The sequence below is a fragment of the Bombina bombina genome, chromosome 1 (assembly GCF_027579735.1).
Source record: "Bombina bombina isolate aBomBom1 chromosome 1, aBomBom1.pri, whole genome shotgun sequence".
NCBI lineage: Eukaryota > Metazoa > Chordata > Amphibia > Anura > Bombinatoridae > Bombina > Bombina bombina.
The window spans coordinates 134,711,020-134,732,891 of NC_069499.1; the positions used below are offsets into that span (position 1 = coordinate 134,711,020).

Below are 21,872 nucleotides of genomic sequence, written 5' to 3' on the forward strand. Positions count from 1 at the left end.
CATTACCTCTACTGATTCTCGTTTCAGTACAGGTTTGGCTTTCTACTACATGTAGATGAGTGTCCTGGGGTAAGTAAGTCTTATTTCTCCTGTTAAGTGTAGTCAGTCCACGGGTCATCCATTACTTATGAAATATATCTCTTCCTAACAGGAAACTGCAAGAGAATTACCCAGCAGAGCTGCTATATAGCTCCTCCCCTCACATTTCATACTCAGTCATTCTCTTGCAGCCTAACTAAAAAGGAAGCTGTGAGAGATCTGTGGTGTTTTTTTAACTTAGTTTATTTCTACAATCAAAAGTTTGTTATTTTTAAATGGCACCGGAGTGTGCTGTTTATTCTCAGGCAGCATTAGAAGAAGAATCTGCCTGGGTTTTTTTCTATGGTCTTAGCAGACGTAAGATCCACTGGCTGTTTCTCATCTGAGGAGTGAGGTAACTTCAGAGAAGGGGAATAGCATGCAGGGCTCCCCTGCAACAAATGAGGTATGTGCAGTAATTTTATTTTCTGAGGAATGGAATTGACTGAGAAAATACTGCTGATACCATTGTAAAGTAAGTTCAGCCTTAAATGCAGTGATAGCGACTGGTATCAGGCTGATGTGTGTGTGTGTGTGTACACTGAATGTATTTTTCTAAGGAATGGAATTGACTCTGAAAATACTGTTAATACTGAAATAATGTATGAGCCTTAACTGCAGTAAAAACGACTGGTAGCAGGCTTATTAATAATAATACATAACTTTCAAATGTATGTTTAAAACGTTTACTGGCTTGTTAATCGTTTTTGTGAGGTACTTGGTGATAAAACTTATTAGGGCATGATTTTTACCACATGGCCATTTTTGTTTTCTGCATAGAAACAGTTTCTGAGCTTCCCCACTGTTGTAATATGAGTGGGAGGGGCCTATTTTAGCGATTTTTTTTGCGCAGTAAAAATTCAGTCACAATCTGTCTACTTCATCCTCCATGATCCAGATCGTCTCTAGAGAGCTCAGGGGTCTTCAAAATCCATTTTGAGGGAGGTAATCAGGCACAGCAGTCCTGTGACAGTGTATTTGACTGTGAGAAAAACGTTAATTATATAATTGTTATCCGTTTTTGGGTACTAAGGGGTTAATCATCCATTTGCTGGTGGGTGCAATCCTTTGCTAACTTAATACATTTACTGTGAAAATTTGGTTGCTATAACTATTTTGGTCATTGTTATTTCAACTGTGTCAGTTTTTCTGTGCTTCTTAAAGGCACAGTAACGTTTTTTATATTGCTTGTAAATTAATTTTGAAAAGTATTTCCAAGTTTGCTAGTCTCATTGCTAGTTTGTTTAAACATGTCTGACTCAGATGAATCTCTTTGTTCACTATGTTTAAAGGCCAATGTGGAGCCCAATAGAAATTTGTGTACTAATTGCATTGATGCTACTTTAAATAAAAGTCAATCTTTACATGTAAAGAAATTATCACCAGATGACGAGGGGGAAGTTATGCCGACTAACTCTCCTCACGTGTCAGTACCTTCGCCTCCCGCTCAGGAGGTGCGTGATTTTGTGGCGCCAAGTACATCAGGGAGGCCCTTACAAATCACTTTGCAAGACATGGCTACTGTTATGACAGAAGTATTATCTAAGTTGCCAGAATTAAGAGGCAATCGCGATAGCTCTGGGTTAAGGATAGAGCGCGCGGATGAGATGAGAGCCATGTCAGATACTGCGTCACAGTTTGCAGAACGTGAGGACGGAGAGCTTCATTCTGTGGGTGACGGATCTGATCCAGGGAGACTGGATTCAGAGATTTCCAATTTTAAATTGAAGCTAGAGAACCTCCGCACATTGCTAGGGGAGGTATTAGCGGCTCTGAATGATTGTAACACGGTTGCAATTCCAGAGAAATTATGTAGGTTGGATAGATACTATGCGGTACCGGTGTGTACTGACGTATTTCCTATACCAAAAAGGCTTACAGAGATTATTAGCAAGGAGTGGGATAGACCGGGTGTGCCTTTTATCCCTCCTCCCATATTTAGGAAAATGTTTCCTATTGACGCCACCACACGAGACTTATGGCAGACGGTCCCTAAGGTGGAGGGAGCAGTTTCTACTTTAGCTAAGCGTACCACTATCCCGGTGGAGGATAGTTGTGCCTTTTCAGATCCAATGGATAAAAAATTAGAGGGTTACCTTAAGAAAATGTTTGTTCAACAAGGTTTTATTTTACAGCCCCTCGCATGCATTGTGCCTGTCACTGCTGCGGCAGCATTCTGGTTTGAGTCTCTGGAAGAGGCCATTCGCTCAGCTCCATTGGATGAAATAATCAACAAGCTTAAGACACTTAAGCTAGCTAACGCATTTGTTTCTGATGCCGTTGTGCATTTAACCAAACTTACGGCTAAGAACTCCGGATTCGCCATCCAAGCGCGCAGAGCGCTATGGCTTAAATCCTGGTCAGCTGATGTGACTTCTAAATCTAAATTGCTTAATATTCCTTTCAAAGGGCAGACCTTATTCGGGCCCGGCTTGAAAGAAATTATTGCTGACATTACGGGAGGTAAGGGCCATGCTCTACCTCAGGACAGGGCCAAATCAAAGGCCAAACAGTCTAATTTTCGTGCCTTTCATAACTTCAAGGCAGGAGCAGCATCAACTTCCTCCGCTCCAAAACAGGAAGGAGCTGTTGCTCGTTACAGACAGGGCTGGAAAGTTAACCAGTCCTGGAACAGGGGCAAGCATATCTCAGGGATATCTCCTGGACTTCAAAACTTCTCCTCCACGGGGGAGATTTCATCTTTCAAGGTTATCAGCAAACCAAATAAAGAAAGAGGCGTTTCTACGCTGTGTACAAGACCTCTTACTAATGGGGGTAATCCATCCAGTTCCGCGGACGGAACACGGGCAGGGATTCTATTCAAACCTATTTGTGGTTCCCAAGAAAGAGGGAACCTTCAGGCCAATCTTGGACTTAAAAATCCTAAACAAATTTCTAAGAGTTCCATCATTCAAAATGGAAACTATTCGAACCATCCTTCCCATGATCCAAGAGGGTCAGTACATGACCACAGTGGATCTAAAGGATGCCTACCTTCACATACCGATTCACAAGGACCATTACCGGTATCTGAGATTTGCCTTCCTAGACAGGCATTACCAGTTTGTAGCTCTTCCCTTCGGATTAGCTACAGCTCCAAGAATCTTTACAAAAATTCTAGGATCACTTCTGGCGGTACTAAGACCGCGAGGCATAGCGGTGACTCCGTACCTAGACGACATTCTGATACAAGCGTCAAGTTTTCAAACTGCCAAGTCTCATACAGAGATAGTTCGGGCATTTCTGAGGTCGCATGGGTGGAAGGTGAACGTGGAAAAGAGTTCTCTATTACCACTTACAAGAGTTCCCTTTCTAGGGACTCTTATAGATTCTGTAGAGATGAAAATTTACCTGACAGAGGCCAGGTTATTAAAACTTCTAAATGCTTGCCGTGTCCTTCACTCCATTCCACACCCGTCAGTAGCTCAGTGCATGGAAGTAATCGGCTTAATGGTAGCGGCAATGGACATAGTAACATTTTCGCGCCTGCATCTCAGACCGCTGCAATTGTGCATGCTAAGTCAGTGGAACGGGGATTACTCAGATTTGTCCCCCCTACTAAATCTGGATCAAGAGACCAGAGATTCTCTTCTATGGTGGCTTTCTCGGCCACATCTGTCCAAGGGGATGACCTTTCGCAGGCCAGATTGGACGATTGTAACAACAGACGCCAGCCTTCTAGGCTGGGGAGCAGTCTGGAATTCCCTGAAAGCTCAGGGATTATGGACTCAGGAGGAGAAACTCCTCCCTATAAATATTCTGGAGTTAAGAGCAATATTCAATGCTCTCCTAGCTTGGCCTCAGTTAGCAACTCTGAGGTTCATCAGATTTCAGTCGGACAACATCACGACTGTGGCTTACATCAACCATCAAGGGGGAACCAGAAGTTCCCTAGCGATGTTGGAAGTCTCAAAGATAATTCGCTGGGCAGAGTCTCACTCTTGCCACCTGTCAGCGATCTACATCCCAGGCGTGGAGAACTGGGAGGCGGATTTTCTAAGTCGCCAGACTTTTCATCCGGGGGAGTGGGAGCTTCATCCGGAGGTCTTTGCTCAACTGATTCGTCGTTGGGGCAAACCAGATCTGGATCTCATGGCATCTCGTCAGAACGCCAAGCTTCCTTGTTACGGATCCAGGTCCAGGGACCCGGGAGCGGTGCTGATAGATGCTCTGACAGCCCCTTGGGTCTTCAACATGCCTTATGTGTTTCCACCATTCCCTATGCTTCCTCGTTTGATTGCCAAGATCAAACAGGAGAGAGCTTCGGTGATTCTGATAGCGCCTGCGTGGCCACGCAGGACCTGGTATGCAGACCTAGTGGACATGTCGTCCTGTCCACCGTGGTCTCTGCCTCTGAGACAGGACCTTCTAATTCAGGGTCCTTTCAAACATCCAAATCTAATTTCTCTGAGGCTGCATGGAGATTGAACGCTTGATTCTATCAAAGCGTGGCTTCTCGGAGTCGGTTATTGATACCTTAATACAGGCTAGGAAGCCTGTTACCAGAAAAATTTACCATAAGATATGGCGTAAATATTTACATAGGTGCGAATCCAAGAGTTACTCATGGAGTAAGGTTAGGATTCCTAGGATATTGTCCTTTCTACAAGAGGGTTTAGAAAAGGGCTTATCTACTAGTTCGTTAAAGGGACAGATTTCTGCTCTGTCTATTCTTCTACTCAATGTCTGGCTGAAGTTCCAGACGTTCAGGCTTTCTGTGTTTAAGTCTGTTGCTCCGCCGTGGAGCTTAAACTTAGTTCTTAATGTTCTTCAAGGCGTTCCATTTGAACCCCTTCATTCCATTGATATCAAGCTGTTATCTTGGAAAGTTCTGTTTTTGATGGCTATTTCCTCGGCTCGAAGAGTCTCTGAGTTATCTGCCTTACATTGTGATTCTCCTTATCTGATTTTTCATTCAGACAAGGTAGTCTTGCGTACTAAACCTGGGTTCTTACCTAAGGTAGTTACTAACAGGAATATCAATCAAGAGATTGTTGTTCCATCTCTGTGTCCTAACCCTTCTTCAAAGAAGGAACGACTTTTGCATAATCTGGACGTAGTCCGTGCCCTGAAATTCTATTTGCAGGCAACTAAGGATTTTCGTCAAACTTCTTCCCTGTTTGTCGTTTACTCTGGACAGAGGAGAGGTCAAAAGGCTTCGGCTACCTCTCTCTCTTTTTGGCTTCGTAGCATAATACGCTTAGCCTATGAGACTGCTGGACAGCAGCCTCCTGAAAGGATTACAGCTCATTCTACTAGAGCTGTGGCTTCCACCTGGGCCTTTAAAAATTAGGCCTCTGTTGAACAGATTTGCAAGGCTGCGACTTGGTCTTCGCTTCACACTTTTTCAAAATTTTACAAATTTGACACTTTTGCCTCGTCGGAGGCTATTTTTGGGAGAAAGGTACTTCAGGCAGTGGTTCCTTCTGTTTAATGTTCCTGCCTTGTCCCTCCCTTCATCCGTGTACTTTAGCTTTGGTATTGGTATTCCATAAGTAATGGATGACCCGTGGACTGACTACACTTAACAGGAGAAAACATAATTTATGCTTACCTGATAAATTCCTTTCTCCTGTAGTGTAGTCAGTCCACGGCCCGCCCTGTTTTTACGGCAGGTCTAAATTTTAATTAAACTCCAGTCACCACTGTACCCTATGGTTCCTCCTTTCTCATCTGCTTTGGTCGAATGACTGAGTATGATATGTGAGGGGAGGAGCTATATAGCAGCTCTGCTGGGTAATTCTCTTGCAGTTTCCTGTTAGGAAGAGATATATTTCATAAGTAATGGATGACCCGTGGACTGACTACACTACAGGAGAAAGGAATTTATCAGGTAAGCATAAATTATGTTTTTCTGTGACACTCTAAGCTATGGTTGGGCACTTTTATATAAAGTTCTAAATATATGTGTTCAAACATTTATTTGCCTTGACTCAGGATGTTCAACGTTCCTTATTGCAGACAGTCAGTTTCATGGGATAATGCATATGAATAAATCAATTTTTTTCTTACCTTAAAATTTGACTTTTTTCCCTGTGGGCTGTTAGGCTCGCGGGGGTTGAAAATGCTTCATTTTATTGCGTCATTCTTGGCGCAGACTTTTTTGGCGCAAAAAATTATTTTCTGTTTCCGGCGTCATACGTGTCGCCGGAAGTTGCGTCATTTTTTGACGTTTTTTTTGCGCCAAAAGTGTCGGCGTTCCAGATGTGGCGTCATTTTTGGCGCCAAAAGCATTTAGGCGCCAAATAATATGGGCGTCTTTTTTGGCGCTAAAAAATATGGGCGTCACTTTTGTCTCCACATTATTTAAGTCTCATTATTTATTGCTTCTGGTTGCTAGAAGCTTGTTCACTGGCATTTTTTCCCATTCCTGAAACTGTCATTTAAGGAATTTGATCAATTTTGCTTTATATGTTGTTTTTTCTATTACATATTGCAAGATGTCCCAGATTGACCTTGAGTCAGAAGATACTTCGGGAAAGTCGCTGCCTGGTGCTGGATCTACCAAAGTTAAGTGTATCTGCTGTAAACTTATGGTATCTGTTTCTCCAGCTGTTGTTTGTAATGAATGTCATGACAAACTTGTTAATGCAGATAATATTTCCTTTAGTAATGTTACATTACCTGTTGCTGTTCCGTCAACATCTAATACTCAGAGTGTTCCTGTTAACATAAGAGATTTTGTTTCTAAATCCATTAAGAAGGCTATGTCTGTTATTCCTCCTTCTAGTAAACGTAAAAGGTCTTTTAAAACTTCTCATTTTTCAGATGAATTTTTAAATGAACATCATCATTCTGATAATGATTCCTCTGGTTCAGAGGATTCTGTTTCAGAGATTGATGCTGATAAATCTTCATATTTATTCAAAATGGAATTTATTCGTTCTTTACTTAAAGAAGTCTTAATTGCATTAGAAATAGAGGATTCTGGTCCTCTTGATACTAAATCTAAACGTTTAAATAAGGTCTTTAAATCTCCTGTAGTTATTCCAGAAGTTTTTCCTGTCCCTGATGCTATTTCTGAAGTAATCTCCAGGGAATGGAATAATTTGGGTAATTCATTTACTCCTTCTAAACGTTTTAAGCAATTATATCCTGTGCCATCTGACAGATTAGAGTTTTGGGACAAAATCCCTAAGGTTGATGGGGCTGTCTCTACTCTTGCTAAACGTACTACTATTCCTACGGCAGCTAGTACTTCCTTTAAGGATCCTTTAGATAGGAAAATTGAATCCTTTCTAAGAAAAGCTTACTTATGTTCAGGTAATCTTCTTAGACCTGCTATATCTTTAGCGGATGTTGCTGCAGCTTCAACTTTTTGGTTAGAAGTTTTAGCGCAACAAGTAACCGATCATAATTCTCATAGCATTGTTAATCTTCTTCAACATGCTAATTACTTTATTTGTGATGCCATCTTTGATATCATTAGAGTTGATGTCAGGTATATGTCTCTAGCTATTTTAGCTAGAAGAGCTTTATGGCTTAAAACTTGGAATGCTGATATGTCTTCTAAGTCAACTTTGCTTTCCCTTTCTTTCCAGGGTAATAAATTATTTGGTTCTCAGTTGGATTCTATTATCTCAACTGTTACTGGAGGGAAAGGAACTTTTTTACCACAGGATAAAAAATCTAAAGGTAAATTTAGGTCTAATAATCGTTTTTGTTCCTTTCGTCACAACAAGGAACAAAAGCCTGATCCTTCACCCACAGGAGCGGTATCAGTTTGCAAACCATCTCCAGTCTGGAATAAATCCAAGCCTTTTAGAAAACCAAAACCAGCTCCCAAGTCCACATGAAGGTGCGGCCCTCATTCCAGCCCAGCTGGTAGGGGGCAGATTACGATTTTTCAAAGAAATTTGGATCAATTCAATTCACAATCTTTGGATTCAGAACATTGTTTCAGAAGGGTACAGAATTGGCTTCAGGATAAGGCCTCCTGCAAAGAGATTTTTTCTTTCCCGTGTCCCAGTAAATCCGGCGAAGGCTCAAGCATTTCTGAAATGTGTTTCAGATCTAGAGTTGGCTGGAGTAATTATGCCAGTTCCAGTTCTGGAACAGGGGCTGGGGTTTTATTCAAATCTCTTCATTGTACCAAAGAAGGAGAATTCCTTCAGACCAGTTCTGGATCTAAAAATATTGAATCGTTATGTAAGGATACCAACATTCAAAAGGGTAACTATATGGACTATCCTGCCTTTTGTTCAGCAAGGGCATTATATGTCCACAATAGATTTACAGGATGCATATCTGCATATTCCGATTCATCCAGATCACTATCAGTTTCTGAGATTCTCTTTCCTAGACAAGCATTACCAGTTTGTGGCTCTGCCATTTGGCCTAGCAACAGCTCCAAGAATTTTTACAAAGGTTCTCGGTGCCCTTCTGTCTGTAATCAGAGAACAGGGTATTGTGGTATTTCCTTATTTGGACGATATCTTGGTACTTGCTCAGTCTTCACATTTAGCAGAATCTCATACGAATCGACTTGCGTTGTTTCTTCGAGATCATGGTTGGAGGATCAATTTACCGAAAAGTTCATTGATTCCTCAGACAAGGGTAACCTTTTTAGGTTTCCAGATAGATTCAGTGTCCATGACTCTGACAGACAAGAGACGTCTAAAATTGATCTCAGCTTGTCGAAACCTTCAGTCTCAATCATTCCCTTCGGTAGCCTTATGCATGGAAATTCTAGGTCTTATGACTGCTGCATCGGACGCGATCCCCTTTGCTCGTTTTCACATGCGACCTCTTCAGCTCTGTATGCTGAACCAGTGGTGCAGGGATTACACAAAGATATCTCAATTAATATCTTTAAAACCGATTGTTCGACACTCTCTGACGTGGTGGACAGATCACCATCGTTTAATTCAGGGGGCTTCTTTTGTTCTTCCGACCTGGACTGTAATTTCAACAGATGCAAGTCTGACAGGTTGGGGAGCTGTTTGGGGGTCTCTGACAGCACAAGGGGTTTGGGAATCTCTGGGGGTGAGATTACCAATCAATATTTTGCAATTTTCAGAGCTCTTTAGTCATGGCCTCTTCTAAAGAGAGAATCATTCATTCGTTTTCAGACAGACAATGTCACAACTGTGGCATATATTAATCATCAAGGAGGGACTCACAGTCCTCTGGCTATGAAAGAAGTATCTTGAATACTGGTATGGGCGGAATCCAGCTCCTGTCTAATTTCTGCGGTTCATATCCCAGGTATAGACAATTGGGAAGCGGATTATCTCAGTCGCCAAACGTTTCATCCGGGCGAATGGTCTCTTCACCCAGAGGTATTTCTTCAGATTGTTCAAATATGGGGACTTCCAGAAATAGATCTGATGGCTTCTCATCTAAACAAGAAACTTCCCAGGTATCTGTCCAGATCCAGGGATACTCAGGCGGAAGCAGTGGATGCATTGTCACTTCCTTGGAAGTATCATCCTGCCTATATCTTTCCGCCTCTAGTTCTTCTTCCAAGAGTAATCTCCAAGATTCTGAAGGAATGCTCGTTTGTTCTGCTGGTAGCTCCAGCATGGCCTCACAGGTTTTGGTATGCGGATTTTGTCCGGATGGCCTCTTGCCAACCGTGGACTCTTCCGTTAAGACCAGACCTTTTGTCGCAAGGTCCTTTTTACCATCAGGATCTCAAATCCTTAAATTTAAAGGTTTGGAGATTGAAAGCTTGATTCTTAGTCAAAGAGGTTTCTTTGAATCTGTGATTAATACTATGTTACAGGCTGGTAAACCTGTATCTTGGAAGATATATTATCGAGTCTGGAAGACTTACATTTCTTGGTGTCTTTCTCATCATTTTTCCTGGCATTCTTTTAGAATTCCAAGAATTTAAGAATTTTACAGTTTCTTCAGGATGGTTTGGATAAAGGTTTGTCTGCAAGTTCCTTGAAAGGACAAATCTCTGCTCTTTCTGTTCTTTTTCATTGTTTTGTACAAGCTTTGGTTCGTATAAAACCTGTTATTAAGTCAATTTCTCCTCCTTGGAGTTTGAATTTGGTTCTGGGGCTCTTCAAGCTCCTCCATTTGAACCTATGCATTCTCTGGACATTAAATTACTTTCTTGGAAAGTTTTGTTTCTTTTGGCCATCTCTTCTGCTAGAAGAGTTTCTGAATTATCTGCTCTTTCTTGTGAGTCTCCTTTTCTGATTTTCAGGATAAGGCGGTGTTGCGAACTTCTTTTAAATTTTTACCTAAGGTTGTGAATTCTAACAACATTAGCAGAGAAATTGTGGTTCCTTCATTATGTCCTAATCCTAAGAATTCTAAGGAGAGATTATTGCATTATTTGGATGTAGTTAGAGCTTTGAAATATTATGTTGAAGCTACTAAGAATTTCCAAAAGACTTCTAGTCTATTTGTTATCTTTTCCGGTTCTAGGAAAGGTCAGAAGGCCTCTGCCATTGCTTTGGCATCTTGGTTGAAATCTTTGATTCATCATGCTTATGTCGAGTCGGGTAAAACTCCACCTCAAAGGATTACAGCTCATTCTACTAGGTCAGTTTCTACTTCCTGGGCGTTTAGGAATGAAGCTTCGGTTGATCAGATTTGCAAAGCAGCAACTTGGTCTTCTTTGCATACTTTTACTAAATTCTACCATTTTGATGTGTTTCTTCTTCTGAAGCAGTTTTTGGTAGAAAAGTACTTCAGGCAGCTGTTTCAGTTTGATTCTTCTGCTTATAATTTCAGTTTTTTTCATTATAAGATTTAAACTTTATTTTGGGTGTGGATTATTTTCAGCGGAATTGGCTGTCTTTATTTTTATCCCTCCCTCTCTAGTGACTCTTGCGTGGAAGATCCACATCTTGGGTAGTCATTATCCCATACGTCACTAGCTCATGGACTCTTGCTAATTACATGAAAGAAAACATAATTTATGTAAGAACTTACCTGATAAATTCATTTCTTTCATATTAGCAAGAGTCCATGAGGCCCACCCTTTTTGTGGTGGTTATGATTTTTTGTATAAAGCACAATTATTCCAATTCCTTATTTTTTATGCTTTCGCACTTTTTTTCACCCCACTTCTTGGCTATGCGTTAAACTGATTTGTGGGTGTGGTGAGGGGTGTATTTATAGGCATTTTGAGGTTTGGGAAACTTTGCCCCTCCTGGTAGGAATGTATATCCCATACGTCACTAGCTCATGGACTCTTGCTAATATGAAAGAAATGAATTTATCAGGTAAGTTCTTACATAAATTATGTTTTTTGACAGTTGTACATTTACATTCAGTTTAGCTCACATAATAGAGAGCAGAAGTGCTACATTTTTGCAGTTTTTTGCACAATTTAAAAGTCAAATAACAAATATAAACTCCAAGATGGCAGCACCCAGTGTGAAGAGACAGAACTTCACAAACTGATAGCTGTAAGAGGTTAAAATAAGAGAATGACTGAACAGCTGCAGACACAGGAGGAAAAACTATAGCATGGTGAGTAGTAACCATTTTATTGTAGTAAGTAAAAAAGGCCCTATTTAACCCCTTAAGCCATATGGACGTAGCTACTACATCACATGGTACTTTTCCCCAGCATATCCTGTTAACGTAGTAGCTATGTCCAACCTTCTCCCTCATGCTGTGCTCCCAGCTGTCTGCTCTCACAGCTAAGACCTCAGCCAGGGGAGAAGGTATCTGTCTTCATATAGTAAGGAAGCGCTGACAGCACTCCCGTTACCATATGTAGCAGATCACTGATGCAGATCACTTTGTGTCCCAGTGTGCATCTGCTTGCACTGGTTCCGTTAGTGGTGTGGGAGGTTCAGGATCGCTACACTACAGAAAAGGTTTTCCACAGAGGGGGGGAGGGAGGGATCCACTATCTACAGAAAAATTATTATGAGGGAGGGGCCCTGCAGAATGATCCCTTGGAGGGGGAGGATGAGGGGGCTGTTACATTACCGAAAAATGTTTTAATGAATAAATAATAAAAAATTATTCATAAATATATATAAACTAGGTACTGGCAGACTGCTGACAGTACTTTAGATGGCAGACACTAGTTAGAGGGGGAAGAGGAGGAGGATTAGAGAGCTGTTTAGGGGGATCAGGGAGGTGGGAGGGTAAGGGGGGATCCTACACTGCAGAAAAAAATAGTGCCCTATAACTTAATATTGGCAAAATGTCTACCAGCACCTAAGATGGTGGTGACCAGTGAGGGGTGAGGGAGGGAATAGAGCTGCTTGTGAAGGATCAGGAAGTGGGAGGTGTCAGGTGGGAGGGTAATCTCTACACTACAGGTAAACTTAACCGTACAAGCTACCTGATTAACCCCTTTGCTGCTGGGAATTTCAGAAGTGTGGTGCACATCTGCAAATAGTGGCCTTCTAATAGCCAAAAAGCAATTGTAATGCCATATATGTCTATTTCTAAACATTTGTTTTATGGCTGCAAACGCGTTATGTAAATAATTTCAATGAAAGCCCCAAATTTGTAAAAAAAAAGTTATTTAATTTTTAATTTGATTGCATTTGGCGGTTAGATCAATACCTTGGGTTGTCTACTAATATATATATATATATATATATATATATATATATATATATACTGGGTATGTATATATATATATATATATATATGTATAGAAAACAGGAGACAGCACTCGCTGGTCTTGACAATACTGGATTTATTCAGTGACATTTCGGGGAATAAACCCCTTCATCAGGGTCTGATGAAGGGGTGTATTCCCCGAAACGTCACTGAATAAATCCAGTATTGTCAAGACCAGTAAGTGCTGTCTCCTGTTTTCCATACATATATATATATATATATATTATATTTTTCTGTTTAAATCGAGTAGTAGCAAAAATGCTAAAATTCTCCGGTCTTTAGGGCATGTTTTTCTCTGAAATTCCCGGTCCTTAAAGGGTTAAAGATTGATACATTTTATGCAGGGTATATACGAATATATACATTGTCACATTGTTGTCTGTATTCTTTTATTTATTTTCCAGACAGATATCTCTGGAGATATTGAAAATGTTACCAGCCTACATCTGCAGCTTGGGTTACCCATGGTTTTTATCTTAAGTCAACAAGAGACCTATGATGCTGATAGAATTACTGCAGAGCATTTGGCCTGGCAACTGATGGGCAAGGCAGGACTAGCCATATTATTGAGGTATGATGTATAAAAAGAGGTGAAGCAAGTTGCTCATATTGCTATTTATGAATGCAAGACAAACCATATCACTTGGGAAGGGGGCTGAATATTTAACCTTTTATAAGGGTTGCTCTTTATATTGCTGACTCTTACCTATCAGGGACTGGCCACGTATTGCTTCATGGCAGCCAAGTGGTCCAGCATTGCCAGATCAATCTGGGAAAGCAAGGGCCATTACCATGCATGTGCCTAGTGACCCCCAACAGTGCTTGTTTCAAAGCCTAGAAGCCCCTCTTTAAAGGGAGATTAAAAACAAAATAAATGCTAGATGGAATGAATCATTCAAAGAAAAGATTAGTCTGATAATAACATGTAGATGGATTTTCTAAAGTTTAATAAGTTAAAATATTGACAAAATAAGTATACAGTTTTAGTGTCTATAGAGCAATGAGTGCTGCCATGTTGTAACTTAGGTTACTATCTCTGCTGTGACCAATTAGAGACAGTTATACATAAGTCACACGAGTGTGCAACCAATGACTGTGTGGAGTATAACAGTGTTCTGCACTTCCATTTCTAACAGAAACAGAAAAGCTTACAATTTTCAGAATGAAACTACAGGAAAAAGGAACAAAATAAATGTTTAAAGTACTGTATATTGCAAAGATTTCTTTTATATATGTAATTTATCATTTTATATTATCATCTCAAAGTGTTTACTGTCCCTATAAAATAAAGACCCTATTTTCTTCTTAAATGGAAAGAGTCCACAGCTGCATTCATTAATTTTGGGAAATAAGAACCTGGCCACCAGGAGGAGGCAAAGAGAACCCAGCCAAAGGCTTAAATACTCCTTCCACTCCCCTCATCCCCCAGTCATTCTTTGCCTTTCGTCCCAGGAGGATGGCAGAAAAGTGGTGTCAGAATTTTAAATTTTAGTTTTTTGTCTCTTATGGAGGATAGTACTCTTTGGCATGGGACAGGAGTTTTAAGTAGTCCTGTCAGTCCCTCAGTGAGGGCTTGGATGAAAGTTAGAGTCCGGAGATGCAGGGAAAGTCTTTCTGCGAAACCATCCTGACTCAGATTAACAGCTCCTCAATCAATCAGCATTGTCAAACTTCGCTCCGCTGCCTGCTTTCTTCTTTCGAGTCCATGGCGGAGGCGATGCTACTATCCGTCACACTTTAAAGGCCGTGTTCCTGTTCCACGGCGTAGATTCCGGTAAGATCTTTTCATTTTACTTTATTCTCAATGTACTGTAATGTGAAAGTTTTCCAGAGAGGCTACCACCTTGCGGGTCTAACTAAATATAAGGGTCTAAGTGAGTCTCTTGTAGTATCTTGGAATCAAGGGTTAATATCTCCTTAGGGGGGTTATTGAACAGAGGGGTTTATAATCATGTTTATGTGATTCAACCTGCTTATGTGTGATGTATATGGGCTCATGGCTTGAAACATTGAGGTCTTTGGTAGTGACGCTGCCTTTTGGTTGGGCGTGCTTTCTCTTGTAAGGTGTATCCAGTCCACGGATCATCCATTACTTGTGGGATATTCTCCTTCCCAACAGGAAGTTGCAAGAGGACACCCACAGCAGAGCTGCTATATAGCTCCTCCCCTAACTGCCATATCCAGTCATTCTCTTGCAATTCTCAACAAAGATGGAGGTAGTAAGAGGAGAGTGGTAAAATATAGTTAGTTTTTTTCTTCAATCAAAAGTTTGTTATTTCTCTTGTTAAGTGTATCCAGTCCACGGATCATCCATTACTTATGGGATACATTCTCCTTCCCAACAGGAAGCTGCAAGAGTCCACCCACAGCAAAGTTGCTATATAGCTCCTCCCCTAACTGCCATTCCCAGTCATTCTCTTGCAAGTCTCAACATAGATAGGAGGTCGTGAGAGTCTGTGGTTTTTTATACTTAGTTTATTTCTTCAATCAAAAGTTTGTTATTTTTAAATGGCACCGGAGTGTGCTGTTTATCTCAGGCAGTATTTGGAAGAAGAATCTGCCTGCGTTTTTTCTATGATCTTAGCAGACGTAACTAAGATCCAGTTGCTGTTCTCACACATTCTGAGGAGTAAGGTACTTCAGAGGGGGAATGGCGTGCAGGTTTTCCTGCAAATAAGGTATGTGCAGTAAAATATTTTTCTAAGGAATGGAATTGACTAAGAAAATACTGCTGATACCGAAGTAATGTAAGTACAGCCTTTAAATGCAGTGAAAGCGACTGGTACCAGGCTGATTGATAGAGATATATGCTAAGGTATGTGCAGTAATATATTTTTCTAAGGAATGGAATTGACTAAGAAAATACTGCTGATACCGAAGTAATGTAAGTAAAGCCTTAAATGCAGTGATAGCGACTGGATCAGGCTTATTAATAGACATACATACTCTTATAAGAATGTGTTTTAAAATGTTTGCTGGCATGTTTAATCGTTTTTTAACATATGTTTGGTGATAAAACTTATTGGGGCCTAATTTTTCCACATGGCTGGCTTAAATTTTGCATAGAAACAGTTATAGGGAAGGTAATCCACAGCTCAGCTGTGGCAGTTTTGTTGTGTCTGTTTAAAAAAATGTCGTTTTTTTTTTTGTTTGTTTTTTTATCTGTTTTTTGCATTAAGGGGTTAATCATCCATTTGCAAGTGGGTGCAATGCTCTGTTAACTTATTACATGTACTGTAAAAATTTCGTTTGATTTACTGCCTTTTTTCACTGTTTTTCAAATTTTGACAAAATTTGTTTCTCTTAAAGGCACAGTAACGTTTGTTATATTTGCTTGTTAACTTGATTTAAAGTGTTTTCCAAGCTTACTAGTCTCTTTATTAGTTCTAACATGTCTAACATAGAGGAGGCTCTGTGTTTATTATGTTTAAAGCCATGGTGGAACCCCATTTTAGAATGTGTACCAGATGTACTGATTTCATGTTAAACAATAAAGATCATTTTTTGTATTTAAAAACATTATCACCAGAGGATTCTGTCGAGGGGGAAGTTATGCCGACTAACTCTCCCCACGTGTCAGACCCTTTGACTCCCGCTCCAGGGACTCCCGCTCAAATGGCGCCAAGTATATCAATGGCGCCCATAGCGTTTATTTTACAAGAGGATTCTGTCGAGGGGGAAGTTATGCCGACTAACTCTCCCCACGTGTCAGACCCTTTGACTCCCGCTCCAGGGACTCCCGCTCAAATGGCGCCAAGTATATCAATGGCGCCCATAGCGTTTATTTTACAAGACATGGCAAAGGTTGTGTATAATACACTGGCAGCAGTATTAGTCAGACTACCTGAAATTAAAGGAAAGCAAAACAGCTCTGGGGGTAGATACAGAGCATACAGACGCTTTAAGAACCATGTCTGATACTACCTCACAATATGCTTAGTCTGTGGGTGATATTTGTGACTCAGGGAAGATGATTTAACCTGATTCTGATATTTCTACATTTAAAATTTATGCTTGAGAACCTCCACTTGTTGCTCAGGGAGGCTTTAGCTGCTCTGAATGAATGTGTACAATCGCAGTGCCAGAGAAATTGTGTAGACTGGATAAATAATATGCAGTGCCGGTGTGTACTTATGTTTTTCCAATACCTAAAGAGGTTTACTAAAATTTTTCATAAGGAATGGGATAGACCAGGTGTGCCGTTCTCTTCCCCTCCTATTTTTTAGAAGAATGTTTTCTAATAGTTGCCACCACACGGGACTTATGGCAGACAGTTCCTAAGGTGGAGAGAAGAGTTTCTACTCTAGCTAAGCGTACCACTACCTCTGGCGAGGACTGTTGTGCTTTTTTAGATCCTATGGATAAAAAATGTTTATTCAACAAGGTTTTATCCTGCAGCCCCTTGCACGCATTGCTCCTGTCACTGCTGCTGCGGCGTTCTGGTTTGAGTCTCTTGATGAGGCTTTACAGGCTCCATTGGATGAATATATTTGACAAGCTTAGAGCACTTAAGCTAGCCAATTCCTTTGTTTTCTGATGCCTTTGTTCCTTTGACTAGACTAACGGCTAAGAATTCTGTTTTTTACTATACTGGCGCGCAGAGCGCTATGGCTTATATCATGGTCAGCTGTCGTGACTTTAATAAATAAGCTACTTCCCTTCAAGGGGCAGACCCTATTCAGGCCTAGTTTGAAGGAGATTATTACTTATATCACTGGAGGAAAAGATCATGCCCTTCCTCAGGACAGGTTCAAATCAAGGGACAAAAAAGGCCTAATTTTCGTGCCTTTCGAAAATTCAAGGCAGGTGTGGCATCAACTTCCTCTAAGGCAAAATAAGAGGGAACTTTTGCTCAGTCCAAGGCGGTCTGGAGACAACCGGACCTGGAACAAAGATAAGCAGGTCAAGGAGCCTGCTGCTGCCTCTAAAACAGCATGAGGAACGGACCCCTATCTGGTAACGGATCCTATAGGGGGCAGACTTCATTCTTCGCCCAGGCGTGGGCAAGAGATGCCCAGGATCCCTGGGCATTGGAAATTATACCCCAGAGATATCTTCTGGATTTCAAAGCTTTCCCCCCCAAAAAAGGGGAGTTTTTGCCTTTCACATTTATCTGCAAACCAGATAAAGAAAGAGACATTCTTGCATTGTGTACGTGACCCATTCAGTTCCAATAGAGGAACAGGGACACAGTTTTCCTCAAATCGGTTTGTGGTTCCCAAGGAAAGGAAACCTTCAGACCTATTTTGGATCTAAAAGATCTTAAACAAATTCTTTAGAATTCTATCATTTAAGATGGAAACTATTCGTACCATCTTAACTATGATCCAGGAGAGTCAATAGAGGACTACAATGGATTTGAAGGATGCTTATCCTCACATTACGATGCATAAAGATCACCATCGGTTTTTCAGGTTTGCCTTTCTAGACAGGCATTACCAGTTTGTAGCTCTTTCCTTTGGGTTAACTACAGCCCCTAGAATCTTTATGGAGGTTCTGGGGTCACTTTGGCGGTCCTTAGGCCGCGGGGCATAGAAGTGGCCCCTTATTTAGACGACATCCTGATACAGGCGTCAAACATCCAAGTTGCCAAGTCTCATACGGACGTAGTACTGGCATTTCTGAGATCACATGGGTGGAAAGTGAACAAGGAAAGAGTTCTCTATCCCCAATATCAAGGGTTTCCCTCCTAGGGATTCTGATAGATTTTGTAGAAATTAAAATTTACCTGACGGAGTCCAGGTTGTCAAAGTTTCTAAATTTCTGCCGTGTTCTTCATTCCATCCGCGCCCTTTGGTGGCTCAGTACATGAATGTAATCGGCTTAATGGTAGCGGCAAGGGACATAGTACCGTTTGCACGCCTACATTTCAGACCACTGCAACTATGCATGCTCAGCCAGAGGAACGGGGATTACACAGATTTGTTCTCCTGTTAAATCCGGACCAAGAAACCAGAGATTCTCTTCTCTGGTGACTATCTCGGGTCCATCTGTCCAAGGGTATGACCTTCCGCAGGTCAGATGGGACAATTGTTACAACAGATGCCAGCCTTTTAGGTTGGGATACAGTCTGGAACTCCCTGAAGGCTCAGGGATAGTGGACTCAGGAGGAGACCCTCCTTCTAATGAATATTCTGGAACTGGGAGCGATATTCCATGCTCTTCAGACTTGGCCTCAGTTAGCAACTCTGAGGTACATCATATTTCAGTCGGACAATATCACGACTGTGGCTTACATCAACCATCAAGGGGGAACAGAAGTTCCCTAGCAATGTTAGAAGTCTTAAAATAATTCACTGGACAGAGACTCACTCTTGTCTAAAAGCTATCCCTATCCCAGGTGTTGAGAACTGGGAGGCAGATTTTCTAAGTCGTCAGACTTTTCATCTGGGGAGTGGGAATTCCCTCCGGAGGGGTTTGCACAAGATCAAGCAGGAGAGTGCTTTGGTGCTTTTGACAGCGCCTGCGTGGCCACGCAGGACCTGGTATGCAGATCTGGTGGACATGTCATCCTTTCCACCACGGTCTCTGCTTCTGAGACAGGACCCTCTACCTCAGGGTCTTTTCAACCATTTAAATATAACTAATCTGAGATGGACTGCCTGGAGACAGAACGCTTGATGTTATCAAAGCATGGCTTCTCCGAGTCAGTAATTGATACCTTAATACAGGCATAAAAGCCTGTCTCTAGGAAAATTTAACATAAGATATGGTGTAAATATCTTATTGTTATGAATCCAAGGGTTACTCATGGAGTAAAGTCTGGATTCCCAGGATATTATCTTTTCTCCAAGATGATTTTGAGAAAAGGGTTGTCAGCTAGTTCTTTAAAAGGACAGATTTCTACTCTGTCTATTCTTTTGCACAAGCGTCTGGCAGGTATTCTAGACGTTCAGGCATTTGGTCAGGCTTTGGTTAGAACCAAGCCTGTGGTTAAAAATGTTGCTCCGCCATGGAGCTTAAAGCTGGTTCTTAAGGTTCTTCAAGGAGTTCCATTTGAACCTTTTCATTCCATAGATATCAAACTTCTATCTTGGAAAGTTCCTTTTTGGTAGCTATTTCCTCGGCTCATAGAGTCTCCGAGTTATCTGCGTTGCAATGTGATTCTCCTTATCTGGTTCTCCGTACGGATAAGGTAGTCCTGTGTACCAACCTGGGTTTTTACCTAAGGTGGTATCTAACAAGAATATCACTCAAGAGATTGTTGTTCCATTCTTGTATCCTAATCCTTCTTCAAAGAAGGAACGTCTATTACACAATTTGGACGTGGTTCGTGTTTTAAAGTTTTACTTACAAGCTACTACAGATTTTCATCAAACATTCACCTTGTTTGTTGTCTATTCTGGACAGAGGAGAGGTCAAAGGACTTCAGCAACCTCTCTGTCTTTTTGGTTAAAAAGCATAATTCATTTAGCTTATGAGACTGCTGGACAGCAGCCTCCTGAAGGGATTACAGCTCATTCTACTAGAGCTGTGGTTTTCACTTGGGCCTTTTTTAAATGTGGCTTCTGTTGAACAGATTACAAGACGGAGTCTTGGTCTGCGTTTCATACTTTTTCAAATTTAACAAATTTGATACCTTGCTTCTTCGGAGGCTATTTTTGGGAGAAAGGGTTTTTTACAGGCAGTGGTAACTTCCGTTTAAGTACCTGCCTTGTCCCTCCCATCATCCGTGTACTTTAGCTTTGGTATTGGTATCCCATAAGTAATGGATGATCCGTGGACTGGATACACTTAACAAGAGAAAACATAATTTATGCTTACCTGATAAATTTATTTCTCTTGTAGTGTATCCAGTCCACGGCCCGCCCTGTCACTTTAAGGCAGGTAATTTTTTCCATTAAACTACAGTCACCACTGCACCCTATGGTTTTCCTTTCTCTGCATGTTTTCGGTCGAATGACTGGTAATGGCAGTTAGGGGAGGAGCTATATAGCAACTTTGCTGTGGGTGGACTCTTGCAGCTTCCTGTTGGGAAGGAGAATGTATCCCATAAGTAATGGATGATCCATGGACTGGATACACTACAAGAGAAATAAATTTATCAGGTAAGCATAAATTATGTTTTTCAAATAGTACCGGAGTTGTACTATTTTATCTCAGGCAGTATTTAGAAGAAGAATCTTCCTGCGTTTTTCTATGATCTTAGCAGCTTGTAACTAAGATCCACTGCTGTTCTCACATATGTCTGAGGAGTGAGGTAACTTCAGAGGGAGAATGGCGTGCAGGTTATCCTGCTATTGAGGTATGTGCAGTTTTAAGTTTTTCTAGGGACTAGAAAATGCTGCTGGTACCTGATTAATGTAAGTTAAGCCTAAAAACAGTGATTTAATAGCGACTTGTATCAGGCTTACTACCAGAGATATATACTCTGATAATATGGCAATATAAAACGTTTGCTGGCATGTTTAATCGTTTTTATATATGCTTTGGTGATAAAACTTATTGGGGCTTAGTTTTCCCTTGTTAAGTGTATCCAGTCCACGGATCATCCATTACTTATGGAATATATTCTCCTTCCCAACAGGAAGCTGCAAGAGTCCACCCACAGCAAAGCTGCTATATAGCTCCTCCCCTAACTGCCATATTCAGTCATTCTCTTGCAAGCCTCAACATAGATAGGAGGTCGTGAGAGTCTGTGGTGCTTTCTACTTAGTTTATTCTTCAATCAAAAGTTTGTTATTTTTAAATGGCACCGGAGTGTGCTGTTTATCTCAGGCAGTATTTGGAAGAAGAATCTGCCTGCGTTTTTCTATGATCTTAGCAGACGTAACTAAGATCCATTTGCTGTTCTCACACATTCTGAGGAGTGAGGTACTTCAGAGGGGGAATGGCGTGCAGGTTTTCCTGCAGATAAGGTATGTGCAGTAAAATATTTTTCTAGGAATGGAATTGACTAAGAAAATACTGCTGATACCGAAGTAATGTAAGTAAAGCCTTAAATGCAGCGATAGCGACTGGTATCAGGCTTATTAATAGAGATACATACTCTTATAAAAATGTGTTTTAAAACGTTTGCTGGCATGTTTAATCGTTTTTTAACGTACATTGGTGATAACACTGTAATGTTGGTATAGCCTTAAATGCAGTAAAAGCGACTGGTATCAGGCTTATTAATAGAGATACATACTCTTGTAAAAATGTGTTTTAAAACGTTTGCTGGCATGTTTAATCGTTTTTTAACATATGTTTGGTGATAAAACTTATTGGGGCCTAAGTTTTTTCCACATGGCTGGCTTAAA

General features: G+C 40.9%; 1 protein-coding gene across 2 annotated transcripts in view; it reads left to right on the forward strand.

The window, feature by feature from the left end:
* Positions 1–21,872, forward strand: part of TXNDC16 (thioredoxin domain containing 16) — a 381,032-nt gene that overhangs the window by 174,262 nt on the left and 184,898 nt on the right. For both annotated transcript variants that reach the window (XM_053697616.1, XM_053697617.1), the window contains one exon: positions 13,035–13,201. In XM_053697616.1, coding sequence (XP_053553591.1) covers positions 13,035–13,201 — 167 coding nt within the window. The remainder of the gene's footprint in view (positions 1–13,034; positions 13,202–21,872) is intronic.